Source organism: Xiphophorus hellerii, chromosome 23, assembly GCF_003331165.1.
Source record: "Xiphophorus hellerii strain 12219 chromosome 23, Xiphophorus_hellerii-4.1, whole genome shotgun sequence".
NCBI lineage: Eukaryota > Metazoa > Chordata > Actinopteri > Cyprinodontiformes > Poeciliidae > Xiphophorus > Xiphophorus hellerii.
The window spans coordinates 15,122,553-15,145,335 of NC_045694.1; the positions used below are offsets into that span (position 1 = coordinate 15,122,553).

The 22,783-nt window shown below is 37.3% G+C and overlaps 1 protein-coding gene across 5 annotated transcripts in view; it reads left to right on the forward strand.

The window, feature by feature from the left end:
• pcdh11 (protocadherin 11) overlaps positions 1 to 22,783 on the forward strand; it is a 163,638-nt gene that overhangs the window by 18,578 nt on the left and 122,277 nt on the right. Inside the window, exon 4 of one of the 5 annotated variants that reach the window (XM_032554875.1) lies at positions 6,546 to 8,506. The exons of the other annotated variants lie outside the window; for them this stretch is intronic. Within the exon in view, the coding sequence (XP_032410766.1) occupies positions 6,546 to 6,629 (84 nt within the window). The 3' untranslated portion in view covers positions 6,630 to 8,506. Of the gene's footprint in view, positions 1 to 6,545; positions 8,507 to 22,783 lie in introns of those variants that run through there. 5 annotated transcript variants of the gene reach the window in all.

The following is a 22,783-nucleotide window of genomic DNA, read 5'->3' on the forward strand; positions in this document are numbered from 1 at the left end:
ATTGAACTCTCTGTTGCATTTGAGGTCAAGGGCGAATTAAGCTGTGTATATCTGGCTGATATGTTTAACAATGTATGTAAAATGTGTCAAAGGGTCCTTATTTTATCAGGTATTCATTCAGCCATAAAGTGTGAAAGTAATAGCTCAGAACAAAAAAAAAGAACTTGTGTGTGTGTGCATGCGTGTGTGTGTGTGTGTGTGAGGCTTGACAAATGACCTCACTGTTTTGTGGTGTCTGTCCTTAAAATAGTATGTGTCTTAAATGCGCCAGTGAGGATTTGTGCAAGTGAGGCTCATTTGAATACCAAGGTACAGCAAAGGGCTTATGATTCCCTAAAAGATATGTGCCAAATGCGAAGTGCCCCAATAAATAACAACTGGCAGGGGAAATAAATGTAAATCAGACATGAGGAGAGGTGGCCTTAGTCAGCCCTGACAGCACAAGCCCAGTGCTGTTTGGAAGACTGAGTACTTCTCGGGACAGGGGAGGGGGTCATGGAGATCAAGGTGATGCAGAGCCTGGGGACCAATATACTTAAACACCAAGGGTGCAATAGTCCATAAAATGCCTGCCTGGACAACTCTGCATTAAGCCCATAAATGTTCCACTTTAATGACCCCAATTATTTTTATAAATGGCATATGCAGATACACATTCTTTGCATTCTTTAAATTGTATGATTTGGACGATGACTAATCTTGTCAAAGCTGTCTTGCCACTTTGATGTGTTTTAGTGTGCGTTTGACATGACATCGAAGAAAGCCATTGTTGTGTCTCTAATGACTAAGTATTTGACCTGGCATCAGCAGCATATTTTAATTACACAGGGTTGACTAGCTTGAGCACAGAGAAGTAATTTATTCCCACTGGCATGACGCTTCATTTAGTTTTACTTCAGTCTAAAATATTCAATCAACTTAGACGTTTTTTTCAACTCTTTTCTTATATTTTGCTTTTTACCAATTTGATCATGACTTGGTTTCAGTGGCTTTTGTTTCTGTTGCAGTTTTGATCACTCATATATTTCTGGGTCAATTTCATGATGTTGCATCAATATTGTTTGATGCTTTTTTTCCATTAGGTGCTATCTTTTGTCTGTGTCCACACCATCATTTTCCTTATTGTTTTCCTCATTTCTGGTTGTGTTATGCCTCTCTTTTTTTTGCCTCGCAGCATATTATGTGTGACAAGTAGCGAGCTTTAAAATTCTTCATAGTGCCGTTGTAAATGACTGTTGATCCTGTAAAGTGTAGTGCTTAGGCTAATTTATGAAGACACCCACACAGAGCTGATAGTCTTTTCCCTTCTTACACCTTTTATTTGAAACCTCAGTCAAAAGCTATGCCCTGCCACACCACATCATGCATAAGCTTACTACATGCCCCTGGTGCTGAAGATTAAATCCATAATGTGTTTATATGACAAACTGACAACTTGTCAGAATGATTTTCCCTTCTTACTTGTAATGACTGCCAGAGAATATGCAGAAATATTCAGTGTGTGTCTAACAATTCAAAATTATTATTATCCCTGATGTATTTTACTCATCACAGATTTAAATTGATTTTCACTTGTGTTGCTGATCAGAGTGGAGTATTTTTGAGCAGATAATTTAAAACCCATGAATATTTGATTAGTAAACATTCTTCCAAATCTTCAGGCTATGTTTATATCTCATTATTTCTAAGGTATTTATTTTCTCGACTTTCTGAAGATGGGTTTCATGTTTACAATCTTTTCATATTTCGGTGTCACAGGGGTCCCAGCAATTGAATAATATATCAGAAAAAAAGTGCTCTCAGGGGTTCTGCTTTCCAGCAGCCATCTCTAACGGGGTTGCAATGACAACACACAGTCTCTAATTTTTGTGTCCCCTTAAGCAACTATCATGCAGTTCCTCCCACTTTAGATGTTACATTTCCCACAAGTTTAAAGTGTGCTTATTTAAAGCCTGTGTCACAGAAAAAAAAATAGCATGGAGCTATGCCCAATGAGAATCAGTGGCTGCAAAGGTTAATTAAATGCACTAAAGGGTTAATCACTTGTAATACAGTATGATTAAAATCACTGTAATTGGTTTGCGAATAAGGCTGATAAGGATGAGGGGGAAAAAAAAGGCAGGCAATCCTTTAAGATTATCAGGGATGCCACAAACTATCCTTGGGCAATTTGTGCTCAAGAGATGTGAGGTAGATGACCAGCAGCCCTGGTTTGCTAGGACCCAATTACATTTTCATCTCACTTTGATTTAATCTCCATGCTTCTTCGAAGAAAACTCCATTTTGCAAGACTAGAAACAAATACTTGAAACCGGGCCATTTCTTCAAAAGGTGTGGCTTTCTCCTTTTATCAGATGAAACAAAAAGAATAAGTGAGCACTCTGGTATTTGTCAAAATGATTTCAAGTGCAGTTCTTAAAACAAAAAGCGGCATTTGTTCTTTAAGTTCTATCTCTCATCAGCGCGACGTCATGCCAGAGCTCCAAAGGCAGAGATCATAGGCAGGTTGTTAAGTTTCTTCCTTTTGCTTTATCAAAGTGACAGACAATGCTTTAGTGACTTCACACTGAAAAGCCAGAGAAAAAATAATAATGCATTGACAAGAAAAAAAAACTCACCCATGGAATAACAATCAGGAGGGAACACAGGAGATAATTATGGTTGAAGGTCACTAAAATGTTTTCAGGGACTTACAGATGTAGCTGATAATAAGGAAAGCTTGTAAAAATACTTCAGAGACTACAGATTTGTGCCACCATATGGCTTCATTATACAGCGAGAGCTGTATTTGCAAATGCCAGCCTCTGCCTTCCCTCCCTTCTTCTCACAGTCTCATCATTTTCTTTTAACCCTTACCCCCTTTGATATTAGAGGTCAATCTGACTTCAGTGATGAGGAGCTCTTGTTAGAGCATGTGCTTTAGCGAGGGCAGATCAAATTACTTTCACCCTGTTTTAGTGGTTTCAAAAAGCACACTTAAAATACGAAAGGAAAAGGGTTAATGAATGCGTTTGTTGAAGGGTTGCTGTTTCTTAAATCTAACGTCTAGTGGCAAATCTCCAAAGAAGATTTTGTTGTTGCATAGTCCATATTCTCAAATTACTTTAATAAAAATGTTTTTATAGCAATAGTCATGTTGTTTTACCTGTCTTTCTCTGTTGCATTTTTCGATTGTCTTTGGATAATACAATTGAAAGGCAATGGAATAATGAATTTTATGTTAACATCCTAGAGAACTACTATATGATTTGTTTGCGTCCTGTTATCTATTCATGGATTGGGATCAGATTCTTACAGTATGATCACCTTGAGGAAACGCAAAATAATTTTATTTGAAATAAAAACAAAATTGATCGCTGCTACTGATAAAATAATTAAATTAAAAACATATAAATGACCAAACATATTGATTGATATAGTAATTAAAATATCTAAAGCAGACTAGTTTTGAAACAGTTGCCCTTAAGGGACAGTGTGGATTAGTTGAAGTGATCTTCTGTGAAGATGCCATATTTAGAAAAGTGAAACATTTTCAGAGCTGGAAAGCTAACAGACAGACCCTCAAGTCTAACTGAAAATGTTCAAATATGCAGGATTCAACACTGTATTAGAGGATATTAAACATCTCCACTTTCACAAAATACAGCTGTTAGATTTTTCACCCCTTTCTAAGCCAAGCATTCATGCTACTTTGCTAAATTTATTTTGGTCGATGCTGCCAGCTGTATAAATCCGCCTGATCAGCTGATGGGGTACCGTTTAGGTTTTTGCATTTGCATATCATTTGTGAATCAGTGTGTGATTTCTTATTTCCATTTTCAATTGACAACCATAAATCCAAACTTTCTTTGTTTGTTTTTGAACCTGCTCATACTGACAATTTTAGTCTCTGATCAAAAATATGAAATGGAAAAACCGGATTTGATTTTAATATTTCACTGCTTGTGTTTGCGTGACCTGGAAACCGTTCTGCGTGCAAAAGTGCAAAGTTATCTACTGACACCGTGACAGTTCTGGGATCACATACTAGTCTGATTATGGACTTATTAAGCACAGGTGTGACATGCAGAAATGTTGAATATTCTGCTATGCTTTGAAATGAGCATCTGAAGATTTAAAGAGAAAAAAGACATTGGTTAGATGCAGGACGAGAGAGGGTTTGGGCTGGATAGATTAATATACAAACTAAATTCACATTCAGAATTTCACAGTTCATGTTGCAAACATTGCTTTTAAATGTGTAATTCCATCAGAGAAGGGACCATCGTAAGGGTAGAAGTTTTGACTGGGGTTGCATGCAGGAGAGGGTCGTGTTTAAACAATCCCACTGGGAAACTTAGTTTGACAGACTGTGAGGGGAAAATAGCTGTGCTTAAGAATAATTTCCGCTGCTCTTTATTATTTTTTTCCCTACTGAATAATGTTTAAAGTTTTGCATTTAAAGTACTTTTGACTTTTAAAATATATTTTTTAGAACACAATAGGTTGCTTTTCCCTTGTGTTTCACTACTTTAATGGCTATGCTACTTAATTTTTACACTATTTTATGTTACAATAACAATAATAAACTTTATTTAGGAAGGGACATTTATTTAGCTAATTAACCAACATGCTGAAGGAGAAAGGAGAAACATATAGAAATCAAATTCAGCCCTACAATTGTTTTTTTGTTATTGTTTTTTGTTTTTTTAAGAATTTTTGTTTCAAGACTAAAATTGAAAATATGAAAAACAATAACTTTTTTGTTTTTCTGTACCCAATTCTAAAATAAGTAACTGAAAAAAAAATCAATCACATTTTCATCTTTTGATTTTTGGCTGTCAGTTAAAAATGGAAAGAACAAATGATACGCAGACTTTTATGTAATGGCTTTGAAAGCACATTCCTGTGCTTCCCTAGGTCTGGTAGTTGTCTGGAAATTTTCCTGTTGGAATGACAAAAGGCTGATTGGATGGACTGACTCAGACAGCAGCGTCAAACATTCAATGCAGAGACTGTTCAAATAAGAAAGCAAACTTAAATATCTCGTGTGAAAATGTAGGTGGTTTAATACTTTCCAAAATTGGATTTAGTGTAAATGGATATCTTTAGTTTGAGTTTAGTTGCTAAATTCAGCCAAAGCATGGTCTGTCTGAGTAGTTGTTCACTTTTCATCACAATAAATATTTCCTCATTTTCCAGTTAGTTGGTTTTCAAACCTCGACGATCCTTGGTTTCTGCACCTGAAAATATTCCCAAACAGTCAGATTTTCAAAATAAAGGGGTAGAAAACTTCTTTCATCGCGATGACCTGCAGTATGTAGCAAATCAAGGGTAAAGGGCTCCATGAAAAATGATTAAACTCAGGTCATTCCATCACTATCTCTGGCATTGTAAGAAGATTTTATACTGTAGCAACACTATGAAAATTATTTGGAAATATATGTTTTTTGCAGTTTTGAAACCCAAAACTGCAAAAGACATATACGACTTGGTATATTTGGATATTGAAAAATTGGCATGGAGATGGACTTCTTAATGGTAGAGTATCCTTTTAATCTATCAATTAAGTTTATTTGAATAGGATATTTCAGCAACATGTCAGGTCAAAGTACTTTACAGTTATGACTGTTGACTATACATGTACTATAGAAAATATATATGTGCTATAGAAAGGTTGTGAATTAGGCTGTATGCATAGTGATAACAGAGATGCATTTTCTCCATGCTGAGGACTGCATGGTGAGCTGAAAGAAAGCTACCTCACTTTCCTATGTTTTCAAGAAAGACAAATTCTGCTGTTTGGAAATATTTGCAGTCAGGAGAAACACAAACCGTAATGGTGTAGAGTCTAAAGGTGCACCACCCACCACCTAAATCATGTTTGAACATTTTGTGTAAGCTCCATAAGACAATAGAGCCGTGGCATTGTCAATCTTACCATAATTATCGCCCATGTTTGTTGTCCTTAATTATTTTTTTTTGGTTGCTCTTTTTTATTTATACCTTTCTCTTGAAATACTTCATCCATGATCACTATGTCTACCTAATATAAGCACTGGCAGGCCAAACTGATTATCCCATTTTTAAACACTTGCAGATGTGTTTGATAATGTTGTGAGTAACAGTGAAATGTCATATTCTGTACATATCAGAGGACCCACTGGCAAGGGTCCGAGCGAAACAGTGGGCCTTAAATTGAATCAAATGTTTGTTTTAGGGGAAAAGGAGAGTGCTGCACTAGTGTGGTGGGAGACAAAAAAGACAAATTGGGAGTGACAATTGGATAAGATTGCATGCTCTGATAAGTACAGGAAAATACACAAACGTGTGACACCTGGGGCATTCTTCAAGGCAACCTGACATGATAATGAGTTGATTGCCAGCAGTGCCTTGAAGAACGCCTGTTTCCTTTTTCTCCACTCTCTTTCCAGAGATGTTTTTTTTTTTCCTTACTCGGTGTTCAATTTAACCTTTCACCAATAAGGCTACAGCTTAGGTTGCTCGGAGCTCATTGACATTGTAACTACAATCTCCCTATATCTGTCTGTCTCTCTATATTTCAGGAGATGGCACTGAAACCACCACACTATGGCACACTCTGTGGCACAGGTACAGCTCGCTCCCACAGGATTAAAATCAATCTCTAGCTCCCACTTCCTAAAGAGAGGAAAAAAGGGAGAAAAGAGGGAAAGAGGGCAAAGAAGGAAGAACTGAAGAGGTGAAACAAGTACTTTACTGTCTCTACAGCCTCAAACTGCACCTCTTCATTCAATTCAGTTTCAAAGATGAATTTGGAAGTCGGGAAAGGGGGGAGGGTGGGCTGTCTTAGAAAAAAGGAGACATGCTTTTCTAAAACTTGACAAAGCTCTTCTTGTGAGTCTGTTGGAAAGCTACAATGCTTTATTGAGCTCTATGCTACATTTTCCCTTCTTGAGTGAAAATGATTTGGCCTGAACTTTCCCCCCTGAAAATGTCTCACTCACTCAGCCGATCTGTACAATAGCTGTTAAATACAGTCCGTATGTGTAAAGTATGTTGATATGTATGTATGTATATCTATCACAAAGTTGATGGTGTTTATATTTATCGACTGCATTTCTTTGCCTTGTTTTCGAAAATTGCCTAGTGGCTATTTTATTTTCTTACCTGCTATGTTTTTTAGTTGTTTTTTTTTTAATCAATTATGACTTAAAATGTATTTATGCTGCAAGGGCCTTCAACCTGCAGGCTTACATTAGGATTGAGCCCACTTGTGTTATTTCACCCTTTTGCCTGTTTTTGTTCCACTTTTGATGCCACTGAGCGACAAGTGAGGCTGATGTAACAGAAGTACACTTGGCCCCACAATACAACTGCATTCCCTTTTTTAATACAACTGTGCTAAAGATCGACCAAGCTGTTATTACACTGTAAGAAATGGTAGGACAAGTTTAATACTTTGAGCTAAGCCACAATCACAAGGGACTAACTGCTCGGGTCATAATCAAAAGCTGTTTATGTAGGGCAGATTTGAAGCGTGCTAAGCCTAACCTTTTGTGTGTCGCTTTCTACTCCTAAATCAGAAGTGATTTACCCACGAGATCCACATTTAAATGACTCCAGATGGTTTAAAAAAAAAGAAGAAGAAAAATAATAATCCTCGGGCAGTGGTTTTGTGTGAGCTGATGGTAATGTGAGTTTGTGCGCCTGATTATGGAAATGCAACCACGACTTCTCTTTAAAAACAGCAATAAATATAATTTCGAGAAAACAAAATCAACAATACTTATTGGCTTTTGTTCCAGCATAATTTTTCCTTTTCTTTATGTCTAAATCATCACAAAATGTTCTGAGTAGAAAACCCTCCACCGTAAACAAAGTAATTGATTAGCTGCATCGATGTTCAATATTCCTGTTAAATGAAAAGCTAAAGACTTATTTGTTAGGTAAGGCCGAACAGGCGCCTTCAGTACGTACATACGACCATAGAATTAGAGTCATTAATGTAGACATAGACTGTGTACTCACTCAGAAATGTACAGAAAGGACAGGAGCAAAAGGCTGTTTCCCCCTGTGTGAGAGGCTGTAAATAGGTAAATCAAATTACTGCACGGACCAGAAGGCCATTTCTGATCTAGTCCCACTCCTACTTTGTCATGGTTGTACAGACTATGCCTATTTTAAAGCTTTTAATTTTATGTGTGTTGCCTCTCTCTGTGAGGCAGGCTGTTATTATTTAAGGAAGATATGTTCTTGCAATTATGGTATCAAATGTATTCACTGCTGCGTAGGAGTCACAGTATAAACTACACACAGCTTTTTAGCACTGTGTAATAATTAGATTTACCTGATCATTGGGGAAATGAATATATATTTGGAGAAAGGAGACAGGAAACCTCACTTTTATTTAATGTGAAGTAAAATATGCACCTTAAATGATCTTTGTAATTGATTTTTATTTGCCTGTGTGGAGAAAAATGTAAATGTTTTGTTTATGTATGTGTGAGCTTCTGAAATTTATTAAAGTCTTTTGCATTGTATGGAATATATGGTGACTCTTCTTACTTACTGTTCTTGGCATTTAATGTAGGTATACTGCAATAACTCAGAATATCATCCTAATGTTAATCAAGCTCAGGAATTGAATTCAAAAAGTGAAACTTGACGATTAAGATTTAATGAAAAGCTCAAACGTTCCTCAGAATATCAGAATATTACAAAAGACCAATAGAAATAGATTTTTAATACCAAAATGTTACTTTATAGCCTACACCATTGTGGGAAGACCACTGACTTAACAGTTGTCACTAAGACCCTCCACAAGGAGGGCAAGCCTCTAGGTCAATACAAAAATGCTTGTTTTTCGTAGTGGGCTATATCTGAGCAGATTAATGAAACTCTAAGTGGAAGGAAAACAATACTCAAGCAAAATGGATAATTGCAACCTTGAGAGGATTGTGAAACAATATCAGATTTGATGCCTGTCCCACTTCTAAACTACCAATACCAGTAGAGAATCTACGTGGTATTCTTAAGAGTAAGACGAGACACCATGGATCCAATGATTTAGATGAGGTGAAGGTTGCTGCTAAACCAAACCCATGCTTTCTTAATATCTCAGCAGTAGTTCATACAAAAGAACCCCGACTAAGAATCCAGTACATGTACTGCAGAGTACATGGACGTAGTTGTTCTAATGTGATATTAACATTTTCAGATAAAGACAATTTTTGATTGTCAAAAGTTAGAAGCTTTAATCATCACAACTTACAGGGATGCACATTTTATATGCGTGTGTGTGTGTACTAAATATACTTTTTAATAAGAAATACTGAAGTAAATTAGCTTTTCATTGATATTCTAATTTATTGTATTAGTTTGTGCCACTCAGCTCGGTTGTCATTTTAGCTGCCCGGTCTGCTTTGTGAGAGCACTAAAACACTTTAGGGAGCCACCTGCCTTGCATTGCTCTTTTACTGTTAATTTTGGAGCAGTTGTTCAGACAGCTTGTGGCCACTGGAAGTAAATGTAGCCTTACTTGTTTGGACACCATTAATGGGTGCTATATACACTAAGAGCAGAAATTTGACATGCTCATTTTATCCACAGAAAGATAACCATGTACTGATGTGTGCTGCAGCAGTGCTGCACTCAAGTAGGAAATGAAATGAAGAAATAAAGTTTTAGATATACATCTCTAATTAGGGACATATTACAGATAAAAAGCTATGTAAATGCGGCGCGAACACTTCCTTTGAAGTACACAGACAAAAAAAATACAGAAAAATTGGATCAACATTGTTTATTGTTATTATTTTCTTCCCTCTGCGAAAAAGCTGGTAATGATCATTTGATAATGATACCTTTTCTATTATGATGTACAGCGGTGCACCAATGCAGAGCTTTCCACATCTAAGAGAGATTGATGCGAGAAGGTACAATAAGCACCCCTCAAACATCCTGCGGTGCAGTGTTTATGCAGATTTGATCCAAAAATACAGACTTGAAAGGCATAAAACAAAGCCTGACAACAGAAAGTATTTAATTGCTTATCAAAGTTACTTCACATTTTGAAAACTGAGAGAGAAAGAAAGCTAATCAGTTCCCTTGGGAAAAGTGTCCTTGGTGATTTAAGGAAAAATGGCGCAGACATAAAAGAGTGTTCTGGTAAAGAAGGAACATAAATGTCACATTTCTAATAATAGATAAACCACAACATTCTAAATGCATCACCTTTACCTAAAAACAACTTCAACACATCTTCAGTACAGCACTGTCCCTTTCAGTTAATTAAATGAATGGTTCATTTTCAGTTGTATTTATGGGTATAATGAGTCAGTTTCAGAAAAGCTCTAAATTTGCAAAAAAAAAAAATATATATTAGGGCTATCAAACACAGAACATTAACTTCAAACATTTGTGGATGATGTTTGAGCGGGTGCTTCTATGCAAAAGATAAAATAAAATCAGTGAAGCAGTGAAGGAAAAGTGTGTTCTTAAAGCTAAAACTGCTGGTCAGTTTTAGGCTGTTGCACCTTATAGGTGTGTGCATTGATTTTAAAATGCATAAGACAACACGTTGAAGTTGTCTCATCATTTTACCGAAGCGTTTCTGGGAGGGAACTGCTTCCAGAGTTTCTTTGTTGACACTTATTGATTCATGATTTATGAGGACACATTATTCAATTTCATCCAACAGGCCAGGAGGCTGGTTATATGTGGTGAATGTGATTACATATAATACAATGATAACTCTGCAGCACATACAGACCAACACACAGGAGTTTACACACACAGATCTATGTATTCCTTTTGTTGTAGGGTGAGACTGTCCATATGGTCTTTAATAGAATTATTTGGTCATATATATTTCTTTTTATCAAGGTCCAAGTTTTTGCTGTTGTTGTTGTTTATGCTATAATCATGGGAAATATACAGTGCCCTGCAAGAGTACCTTTTAATTCTTTGTCATTGTATTAGAATTGTACTGTGATAAAACTGTGCAAGGTGGCATGCTTTTGACTTATTACTTTTTAAAACCATATATCGCTTCAATCACAGATGAATCTTTTTGGGTGTGACTTTCATAGCTTTGCTGAAATATTTCTTAAATCTTTCCTAACTAGCAATAGTTTAGTCAGGCTGCATAGAGAGCATCTGGCAATAAGTAATTTCAATTGTAGCTCTGGTTGTGTTCTAAGTCCAGTTGTCAAGTTAGAAGGTGAACTTTTGTTCCAGTGTCACTGCAACCTTCAGTAATTCTTAGATAAATTTGATTTCCCAGTGACCTCCGACTTTACCTTTACATCAGGTGGTGTGCTTCTTTTTCTAACAGGAAACCTAAAAAAAAATCACATTTCCAACTACAAACGCACAATTAGGTCATTTGTAATTAGCACAATTAGCTTACTAGCTCCCCTTTGTTCTGAAAAAAAAAAACATTCCCACATAGACAATAGTGTCACCAACATGTTTCAGTGTCAATGTGCTGTGCAGAGGGCAATGTACAGTGTTAGTTTTTCACCACACATAGCATTTTGCACATGCCAACAAGTTTATTTTGGTCTCATCTTACCAGAATTCCTTCTTTGACATTTTTGCTACATCCTCTTTACAAACAGTGACAAGCAGCAGACAAATTCTTGTTGCTTTCTTTCAATAATGGCTTTCTTTTTGTCACTGCTGCATAAAGACTAGATTACTGGAGTGCATAACAACATATTCTTCCTGTCAGAGCTATGGATCTCTGCAGCTCTTCCAGAGTTACCACGGCTGCTTAGTGACTTTTCAGATGAATGCTCTCTTTTGCCCAGACTACCATTTTAGGCATCTTTTTAAAGGTTTGCATTACAAAGCTTTGAATATTGTTTTATAACCTAACCTGACTTTTACCTTAGCCCTGATTTGTATGTCATGTTCCTTGTTTTGAGTTAAGCTGTTTGTTCAAATGAAACAAATTTCGAGGCCTCTAAACAGGTGGACTGTATTTCCTAATAATGTGATTTCTGAATGCAATTTCAGTGCACAAGATTGTGCTTAGTGGCATTAGATTAAATGGGGTTGTGTGCAAATGCAGAAAACACTTCTTAGATTTCAATTTGTAAAAACATGTCAAGTACCATTTTTGTTCTACTTCACAGTCGTGGCACATCGTGTTTATCACATGCAATCTAAATACCTCCATGTTTGTGGTTGTAACATGAAAACATGTGGAAAAGTTCACAAATGTTTTGACAAACTACTATTTTTTCTCCATGTTAACAGATTGAGAATCTATGCTATAATCAGGCAGGCATGTTTGTAATTAGCTAAGAATAATGACCCCTCAAGATTAATCAGAAACCACATGTAAAGTTTGTTATTCTAGACCAAGTGTGCAGCTCTACTCCTGTGACTTTCTTCAACCTTGAGAATGCAATCAGTGCAATCAGTACCTCTCCGTTATCAGTCCCCTGCCTGAAACATAAAACCCCAACATATCCGTTATTAATCTGGGTAACATGGAGAAATATTGAGATGGCCAAAAAACATGCATTTCTTACATCGATTTTGCAAGTCGCTAACATTCTCCACTGAGATTACTGTCTTCAGCCACACATGGTATAAAGTGTCTGTTTAAGATTTCAGATTGTTTGAGCCAAGTGAATGCTGCATTTGCTATTTCAGATGATCCTTTAAGAGCAAAATGCGTTTAGTAACATCAGCATCACTATGCATATTATATAATACAAAAATCAGCAGTTGTGAAAAATTGGATTTTTGTTTTTCTCTTTCTACTTACTACTTTGTAATCTTGATTAAAGCTGTCCTACATTGTGTATGTATAAAGCTGTAACATGATCTGCCCTGGTTCGGTACCTGTTTCAGAAAAACACCTAACACTGTTATGTTAGAGTCTAAAATCCAAAGCATTTAATGTCATGGGCTGCTGTGGGAAGGTGTGAGTCAATTTACCAAGCAGCAAGCATGTTTAAGGTGTGATGTGAAGTTGTCCCAAAGCGATATTGGCTGTCTAAGCAAAAGCTATTTATGCATGAGCTGTGCAGTGATGCAGGAAACAAGAAGATGCTGTTTTGCTGTCGCACTCCAAGGCAACACTCCACACAATTGCTGCCAAATCTTTGCCAAACTGAATAATTCAATCATGGCTGTGGAGGGCTGGCTACCTTTCTTTTTCTTTGTGTGCAACAATCAAATCTGTGTGGAAGCCCGCCGAGTGGTTCTTTCGGAGACACTGAATGTAGCTGTACAGCCCGGAGATTGTTTTCATAGAAAACAATTCTGTTGATTAAACGAGGTGTGACTGTGGAGCGGGGATCTGAAAAACATCGATTGCCTGTACAATTGTTTGTTCCTTGTTAAAAGTGTGATCTAAAACTGTGGTTGCTGATAGTGTGCCAGGAGCACATGGCTTGCTGGGGAGCCTGCAACATAGTTATATCTTCCATAAAATGTCCTAGGTAGAAATTTATCATCATCTGTTGCTTAAGATTGAGAAATACCTAAAAGATTAAGACCAAGAACTTTTTTTAAGGGATGTCTGGACTTGTTGGACTGCATGGTTTTGTCAGACTCAGGTTCTATGCATGTTAATACAGTGATTACAATAGAGAGTGCTGAGCTTTAAAAGCTTCTGCTGGGTGAAATGCCCGCCCCCCCTTCTCGCCTTACCCCATCCTACTCTCTATCCCTTACCCCTCTTAGCCCCCCTCTACACACACACGCAGTCGCACACATACCGTCCAGCCCCCAACCGCCCTTTGGGGCAATTACATGGTTTCAGCCTTTGTTTTACCCATGTACTTTAAAGTGTAATCCACTGGAACACAAAGACAAATTCTGCAGGGATAAGACAAAATTGAAATAACCAAGGTTTCTCTGTGTATTTCTGTTTTTGTCAGTTATTGTTATTATTTTAGCCAGCAGGTAGGTGTGTGTGCGCGTGAGGAAATGCACTCAAAGGATCTTTGCATTTAAAACCCTCAGTCATTTTATATTCACTCAACCATTCAGCAAGAGGCATTTGCAGCAATGTTGCATGCAACTGAATCCTATAAGTGCTCTTTACATTACAATTTAAAAGTATGTGATACCATAGGAGTTGTGTGAAGCAAACGATTATCTCGCATGTAGCCAGGCTTGATGACCGATTAATAAAAAAAAAAAAGCATTTAACAATAGTTACAAGCACAAAATAAATGTACTGTTTTCAAATAGGTGGGTCTAGGACAGGCTCAATAAATCAACACATGAGATTTGGATGTTGACTGTGAGTCTACTTCAAGAGCCATCACACACATTCATGTACAGGACCTTTACAGCAACTGTTGCATTCGTTGTGTTAAGCCACCAATAAGCCAGAGACAATGTCAGCAGTGTCCTACCTGGGCTACGCTTGAAATCAAAAAGCATTTTTTTTAGATGGCAGTCAGTTTTACATATTATTTTGCAAACAGAAATGTGAAAATCTGGAGGCAGACTGAAGAGACTGGGAATTTAACTTACTTGAAGTCTAAACAAAGTTTTTGCTGCATGATTTTGGGAGTCATCATCTGCTGCTCTTAGTCCGATGTGTTTTATCAAGTCCAAAGTTAGGACAATGGTCTACCTAACATTTTAGAGCACTGAACGTTTTCCTGTTGACAAACTTTAGGTGGATCCTGATTTCATTTTCCAGCTGGCTTTGAACCCTGCCCATTCTGTCAAAACACCAATCAACACTGTCTTTAAATATATGTGTGTGATGAATTAGTATAATATTTTCATAGTATTGAATTAGCAAAATAAATTAATATTTCACCCATTTTCCAATTTATCTAGATAAACTCATATTTGCACAATATGAGACATCTCCCCTGGAAACTTTAAATAGTCTGAAAGGAAACTGATGGCCATCTCATGATAAGAGGCAGCCGCTTGTTTGCAAGCTGAAGGGAAATAGACTTAAAGACAAGGCAACAACTTATAGACTTTGTCCAAGAGGGGTTATGTCTGTGTCCTTCCTAATCCGGGTAATCCTTGAGGAGAATTCTTGATTTGCCTTTGTAAAAGAGATTGGGAGATGATAAGATGCTCGTCCGCCTCCTTAGAATAGCTGATAATCTGGTTTGAACAGAGGACTCAGGGGGTATTTAGCCTGCCTTAACATTTGCCCAAGCAGATGGCGCTGACGGAGGAAAGCACAACCTTAGCCTCTAAACTCCTCCCTCGCTGTATGGTCCTCTTTGGGGAGAAAAAAGAACAGTGGGATGACAATCAATGTTGTTTATTTTGCTGCTTGACTCTTTAAGTACTTTCAGCCAGATTATAAGCTTTTGCAAGAGATAATCGGGAGAGTGCAGACAATTGCCTTTTTTTCAGTCTTGACAGAATTCCCCCATGAACACAGGATGCAGATGCCTGTTATTAGTTCCTGATTGCTTCAATTGCAAATGGTGTAGAAATGAACTGGACATTCTTCTAATTCCTGGTTTTCAGTCGGCTGCACTTGAATATGCTTTATTCAGTTTTCGAAGTACAGAAAATAATATCCTAATTAATATTAATATTTATTCTTACAGATGTAGTTGCTGCACTTGCTCTCCTTCTTATGCCAGGGAAAATTTTGTTTTAATTTGAAATAATAGCTGCGATGCAATTTTTAGGAACAGTTGCTGTGCAAAATCTTTGACAGCATGCATATGTGCTGGGGACCACTGCTGCATACTAACCATCAAGTTGTTCATATTGGCTTTCTAAGCCTACCACCCTAACCTAATGCCGCGGGCAATCTTCTCAGCTTGGACCGGACACCTGCAGCAAATGCATTTGAACAAATGAGATCAGCCCATTGACTAATTAGACCTGGGAATGGCATAAGTGGGCTAACTGAAAGGATTTGCACATACTGAGAAACTGTTTAACCAAAACATTGAATTTATTCAATCTTTTCTGTTTTGTTTTGTTTTTTCTGAGCTAACAGGATATCGCACATAGCTGTCAAGCACAAATCTGGGGGTAGAAACACAATAAGACAAGCAGTGGACATAGATGTATAACACTAAACTCTGCAAAGTTAGTCAGCACATACACACAAAGACATACGAATCGTCTTTGTCCCTTCTCAAGCTATAGATAAGGGAGCAGAAAAAGGGTCAAGAGTAAACCCCTTACGCAAGCATTTGAGAGTTGACGATTTACTAACAAGAATTCATAAGCAGACATAAAAAAATACAGGTACAGATGGATCTCTTTATCTGACTTGTAATGATTAATGGTTACATTTATCTTTGTCATTAGTCTGGTGCTACTCAAAGCGTTGGTTAAGATAAAAATGTACGACATGTCATATGCTTGAAAATCATTGCCAGCAAGCGGGTTTGTGCAGAGCCATTAACTCTCAGATGGTGAACCACATTAAGCTAATGCCAGACAGTGGTAAAACATCCTGTGGTTCAGTTAGAGGCTTGGATTTTTTTTATTTATTTATTTTTTTGTCAGTGTTAGAATGAAACCACATATCTCAGAGAAAACCAAAGCCAGCACCTCTGTGCTTTGACTTAATCACTTTTCTACTTAAACAGATTTTGCCAATTAACAGCTTGCTTCAAAGTGTGGTACTAGGTATCTTTGTGCTTCAGATGCTACACCATACAAAGCATACACACCACAGTAAAGCTGAGTGCTGGCTGGAGCTTAACACATGAAAGGATAATAGAATAGAGGATATTTTGAAGAGTCTTCGTAAATAATGCGTGTGATATTCACCAACGTTCATAAAGAATTCATGCACATGCAGTCTTCAAAAAAGAACAGCAATTCATTCCCAAGATCACTCATTCATACTGTTACATATTTTTCAGATAGTTTTCAGTGATAGAGGGAGTGCAACACTTGAATAATGGGACAGTCATTAAGAGGTGAAGTGGCTTTACGTCTACATTTCTCACACTCACTTAGGGATGCTGGTTATTTGATCCCCTTGGCAACTTATTCTCAGATTTCAGCCCTTTTCTCACATTGAAATATTTAACCTTTCCCCGATCTTAGTGCGACGCTTAGGAGGACCATGAAAAATGTCACAGTCAGACAGCAAGAAAGCAAGGGGTTTGTCCCGTTAGACCATCAATTTCTGAAACAACATACAAAAAAAAAAAAAAATACTTATGGGGTCAGTGTGAGTAAAAATCTAAAAGACCCCATCCTCTTTAGACCAGGGAAGGTTAAAATATATATCAGTTTCAATATCTTAATGTAATTATCTGGTTAAAAACAACAGAAACAAATTGTAAAGTTAATGTCAAGAAAAGTACATTTATATTTGAACCTGAATGGATTTTTTTGGGTGTCCACTTTGCATGTTCTCACTTTAGCTTCTTGTGTTAGAAAGAACAGTCAACATCTTATTAGGTTGTTTCCACATCTGTCTTGCTGTTTCCGTAGGACAATAAGTATAGACTCAAAAAGTTATTAATTGAGAGAAAATGGTAAAAAGTGCTAAAACAAACATAAACTGCAATTATTTTGGGGGGATCTTTAGCCCAGCAATGCTTTAGACATGGTTTAGCGGTTCTAAAGCAGTGATGTTCTTCTTTTAAATTATCTGCAATTCTTTTCATAAAGCTTTAGCTTTTATATAGTTAATGCCACCCAACCAACATTGAGATAAAAAAGAAAAAAAAAAGATTTTAAAAGCATCCAAATTCGTGTAGCTCAGGCCTTAGTTTACAAGGACTGTGTGACTAACTATATGCAAAACCAACCAAATGCTTCGTCATTTCTGTTATTCAAAAATGATGCAGTAACAGTAAAGACAGTCTGTGGTCTTTTTTATTTTTCATTTTGTGACATCTTGGAAAGGCAAAGCAAACTGATTTACCGTATTTGTCTAGCACAATTTCAGAAACAGGGAAATTCAAAGTGCTTTACATGATTAAAAGGAAAATAAAACAACAAACAAGCAAAAACATTTCATTGCAAAGTAAAGGAAAACAATGACAGGTCGGAAACAAGAGTCCAGCTTATGATGTTCCAGTTGGTATTAATCAAAGGCACTTCTAAACAAGTGTGTGTTCAGCCTTGATTTAAAGGAACTAAGTGTTTCAGCATTTTTGCAGTTTTTTCTAGAAGTATAATTCCTCCATTTATTATGACTCACTTATCTCACAAAATTCTCCTCTTTGTTCTCTCAGTAAAGTTCTTATGTCCAGACTTCAAATATGTTTTTTCTGCAAAACATAAATTGTCTTGAGAGTTGCACATATGAAGTACATTATAGACAGGTGCTGGTGGATGGAGCACACATGCTTAAACCCAAAGGTAATGGACAACACTTCACTGACTTCAGTGAATTGTGCCGACCTTATTGTATTGTGTGGATGATTGCGTTATGCTCCCTCAGATAATGACTGTGCCCTACTTCGACTTTGAGGCATTGACCTGAAATGAGGCACACAAGTGAAATCCGAGTCTGGATGAACCTGGAAGTGATTAAGGTCACCCAGACACACCACATTTGTGTGACCCCCTACACCACCACCCCCTCACTCCTCCAGTGACTCACAACAGCCGCCTTCTGCAGTTTTATGGCCCTCTTTTGTAGGAATCTTTCTAAATGCAAGCATTAGCCATTCATAATATGTTTAGGTGAAGTGTCAAAATGATTAAATATACCCACAGAGCCATGAAACAGAGCCCACATTTTCCTATTTTATTACTGTGTGGAAACAAAGAAGCAATATTTCTGGTAACATACTGTATATGTTTAAGCCCATAAGTTACTAGTTTCCTTCATGATTTTTCTTTATTATATTCTAAATCTAATCACATCTTGCAAATATTTAACACACATGTCCACAGTCCAAAAGACTACCTCCCTAATTAATTTTTTTTATGGCCAGAACCAGCTTGAAGCATTTCACTTACAGAGACTTTTCACTTTTGTTTTAGACCAGATAACAATATGACTGTGAGTGCAATCAATAAAATCTGCTTCTCATGTGTCCAATATTGCAACATACTTTTTGACTCAGAATCCTAGCTGCACCAGTCAAGATCCGCTGAGGTAACAAATAGTTCAAAGATACATGTTAGTGAAAATGCATAAGTCAGTTCCATATCACAGAGTCCTACTGTATGTTGACTAAAGAATCTACAGCTAAGCAAATATAAAATCCATCCGAATATTTAATCATTTCCCTAACTGTGTGCTCGTTTAGGGAAAAAAATAGTAACATCAGGTGAAAGAAGAGTGGGGGGGGGGAAATGATGCAACGCTGCATCCAGTATTTGTGTCACATTAAATTCTATTTAGTTCCTTGATACATTATTTATCACAGAGCCTGTAAAGGCTGAGCTTCACAGTCCAAATCTCAGTGACATGATGCACACATATCTTAATGCTTAAGGGGAAACAGGGATAACATGAGATCATGTCTGCCTCTTGAGGGTGGGATGCCAGTGAGTTTCGGGCTTGTTTTTAATGTGTGTATGGATGTGTTTCGGTGCGTGCGTGTGTGTGTGTGTGTGCGTCGCTCTGCTGGGGATCAGTCCACAGCTCCTCTTCGCAGCTACGATACTCAGATAAGAATTTCTCTTCCTCTGGTGTGTATGTAAATCAGAGTGAGGGAATATAATGAAATAATGAAGTGTGCCTCTGCTTTTTTCCAAGACAGACCACTGGGAACCACTATTTTTAGGCACAACAAAGCAATTGCCAGGGGTGTCCAGTTTATCTGGTTGACTTACAGTGTTCTTCCATCCACTTGTCGGCATACAACTGCTTATCTCTTAAACAAATGAAGAAATGTAGCCCAGAGTCTGCCTTAAGGTAATGTCAGTTAGGACTCTGTGGAAGTCAATGTATAACTCTGCCCTTTAACAGTCATTTCTGCTACCATTATAGATTACAAAAGCCATCAACAGGATCAAAGGAGCCAGTGTATGGCCATTGGCTACGTACATGTCAAACCTGTAAGATGACCCTCTCACCCAGCAGGAAATGCTTTGTCACTCAGACAAATGTGGCAGATGAATGCTCAGCATGATCCTTGGGTATTTGTCATCTGGTGTTCTCTTTCTAATGAGTTTACAGTTGATGATCCAGGTCAGTGAAGGACAAAGTGCTCCACAATGCAAGTTAAGGACACATTCTTAACCAGTTTCACAATCTTAATGTTTAAGATGACTCAGTTGTATTGCAACTTCAAATGCAATTGTAGCCATCTCTAAAACTTAGTTTTCATCTTCAAAGAGATTGTGGTGCCTCAGTATATTGCTATGTAAGAATGGCTGAACATCATTCAACAATATTGCTCACTTTAATTAGCAGCCCGGTCAAAAAGCCTTTTCAGTTTTTTGACAGAATCATAAGGTTTTATAAATCCGACCTTTAACTTGTGTTACTTTTTAGTAGGGATGACATATTATGGTAATAATATATATATTTTTTAACCTTTATTAGATTTTCTTCGAAAATTTTATATGTAATCTATGATTTGTTGTTTCCCTTGGGTATAAGTATAAAGCTCTATTTATTATGCCAACGGTCAGCATAAGGTAGCAAATATTGCTAGAGCTCACTGTTAGAGGGACGTGGCAAAGAATGGCGTCCAATAGTCCAGATGTTGCCTCAAAGCAAATCAGTTGTTTTAAACTTATACCAAAAACAAAATATGCATATCAGTACTAGTACTATGCATATCCATCATCAGTACACATTGTTACACCACAAGTGTAACAATGTGGAAACTAAGGTTGATTTTTTATTATTAACACACCAGGTGAATGTACAATAGCATCTCATCCTCACTTTTAAGTATAATGAAGAATCTGTAATGCTGTGGTTGTGTTTCTTTATCCCAGGCCCTGAGAACCTTAAAAGTGCATAGCATCATCACTTCTTTATTTCAAATAAAGCACTTTTTTCCCCTGTAGAAGTACCGTTCTACAGGGGGAAAAAAAGGTTGTACAGCTCATTGGTAATAGGAGTACCAATAACTTTGCAGCCAGTGGTTTTGGTGATTTCTTCCCATGGGATATTTTAAATTAAAGGGTGCTATGTGGTATTCTGCATGTTAAGTGTGAGATTATGCTGCTGCAATAAAAGATTAAGTTATCTGGAGATATTTATAAAGCTGGTGTCAGTAAACATAGGCTTCTGCATATTTGGTGGGATCTGTGAAGCTAAAAAAGTATTCTCATAATTTATCTTAAACCCATTATACGCCATACACCCAACACAAACTCTGACCTTGAAAATGTAATGTGATGTTTCAAATCCAGCTCGACTGACTCTTTGCAAAGTCAGATATTTTCAGGCATCCTAGGAAGTGGGAAGGAGAGGAAGAGGGCAGGTGCGCTGCCATGTTTGCCTTTTGAAGATAACACCTTAGAGGTCATACAAATGACTCGGTGTAATGTGGGTCACCTTAACAGTCCACAGCAGCTAATTCTCTGACGTGACTTTTTTTTTTCCTCCCTAAGAATTTATTTTTTATTTTTTTTAATATGACAGTGACTGCTTGCTTTAATATGAATGATAGCTCTGTAGGCTATTTTCAGAGTGCAGGGCCTCACACATGGAGCTTTGTGATAACATGATGAGCTACCTGCCATATCAGATTGATTTAGCGAAAAACTTATAGCAACATCCTCTGTTAGGGTTGACAAAAAATATACATTATCGTACTAAAAGAAACGTGTTTCTTAATTCTTAGGATTTAACTACCTCTAAAAGTATCTGTCCTTGACTACTTTAAAGATAAAACATAAAACCCAGGGTACGTCAAGACACATTCTGAAGCAAAGCGAAGATTATTGTGTGTTATCTGTTTGATTTCTATTTTATTTCATCCTTTCTCTTCAAACATCAAGTGCCAGTCATTTACATGTGGTGGGGCCAACTGGAGTTAACACACAGCCACACAGCTTACTGCTGTCTATAGGTAGTTGACTTAAAACATAAGGACACACTAATGATTGGGCTGGGGTGTAGGGTGGAAGAGAAAAAGAAATGAGGAAGGTAGGGGGTAATAGCAATGAAACACAGAGAGTAATTCAATTTGACTAGAATTCTCTGTCGTCTCTTACAGCTGGGGGATTGACCTAACCACCACAGATGAATTAAAATTCATGAACTATTGAAGAGTGAGCTCCCGGTGCAAAAGGGGAAAAGATGATACTCTTTTTGAAGCAGGATATTATTTTTTCTAATTGCAAATAAATGAAGCTATTAGTTTACCTTAAATTAAATGCAGGAGGAATCCTACAAAGATATCTGATCCCATGTGTAAGTCATTAAAAACTGATTTGGGCTCCCATTGAACTGACAGGCAGAGTGAAATGAGGGTAGTGGAACATAAGTGGCTAGTTCACCTGCATGGCATTGTCTAACTCCTGCTGGCAAACAGCCCTTCTTTTAGAATGAAAACCAGCTGAAATTGTGAGGTCTGAAAATCACATCTGTAAAGACACCTTTGGTAGAGTAAAAAAAAAAAAACTAAACAAAAAACACAGTAGACAAACTTCTGGCTAAAACTACACATTGTCACGCCTCATACTTGTCTATGCCACAGAATCTGGCTGGGGGAGTGCATACAGAAGCCGATTACGATTACTTGCAATGCTTCCCAAACCAGACAAATCAAAAGAAAATCCACTGTTTGACTTTGATCCATTTACAATATAAATAACTAATTTATCAGTTGTGCTTAAAGAGGCATACAATGGGCAGAACAGAGAACATTGTGTAGCTGGGATAATCCCTCAGAAGATTTATCCTTACACTGCCTTCAGGGGAACAGTAGCAGCAAGAAGCAGATCCCATTCCCTGCCTCTCTGTCTC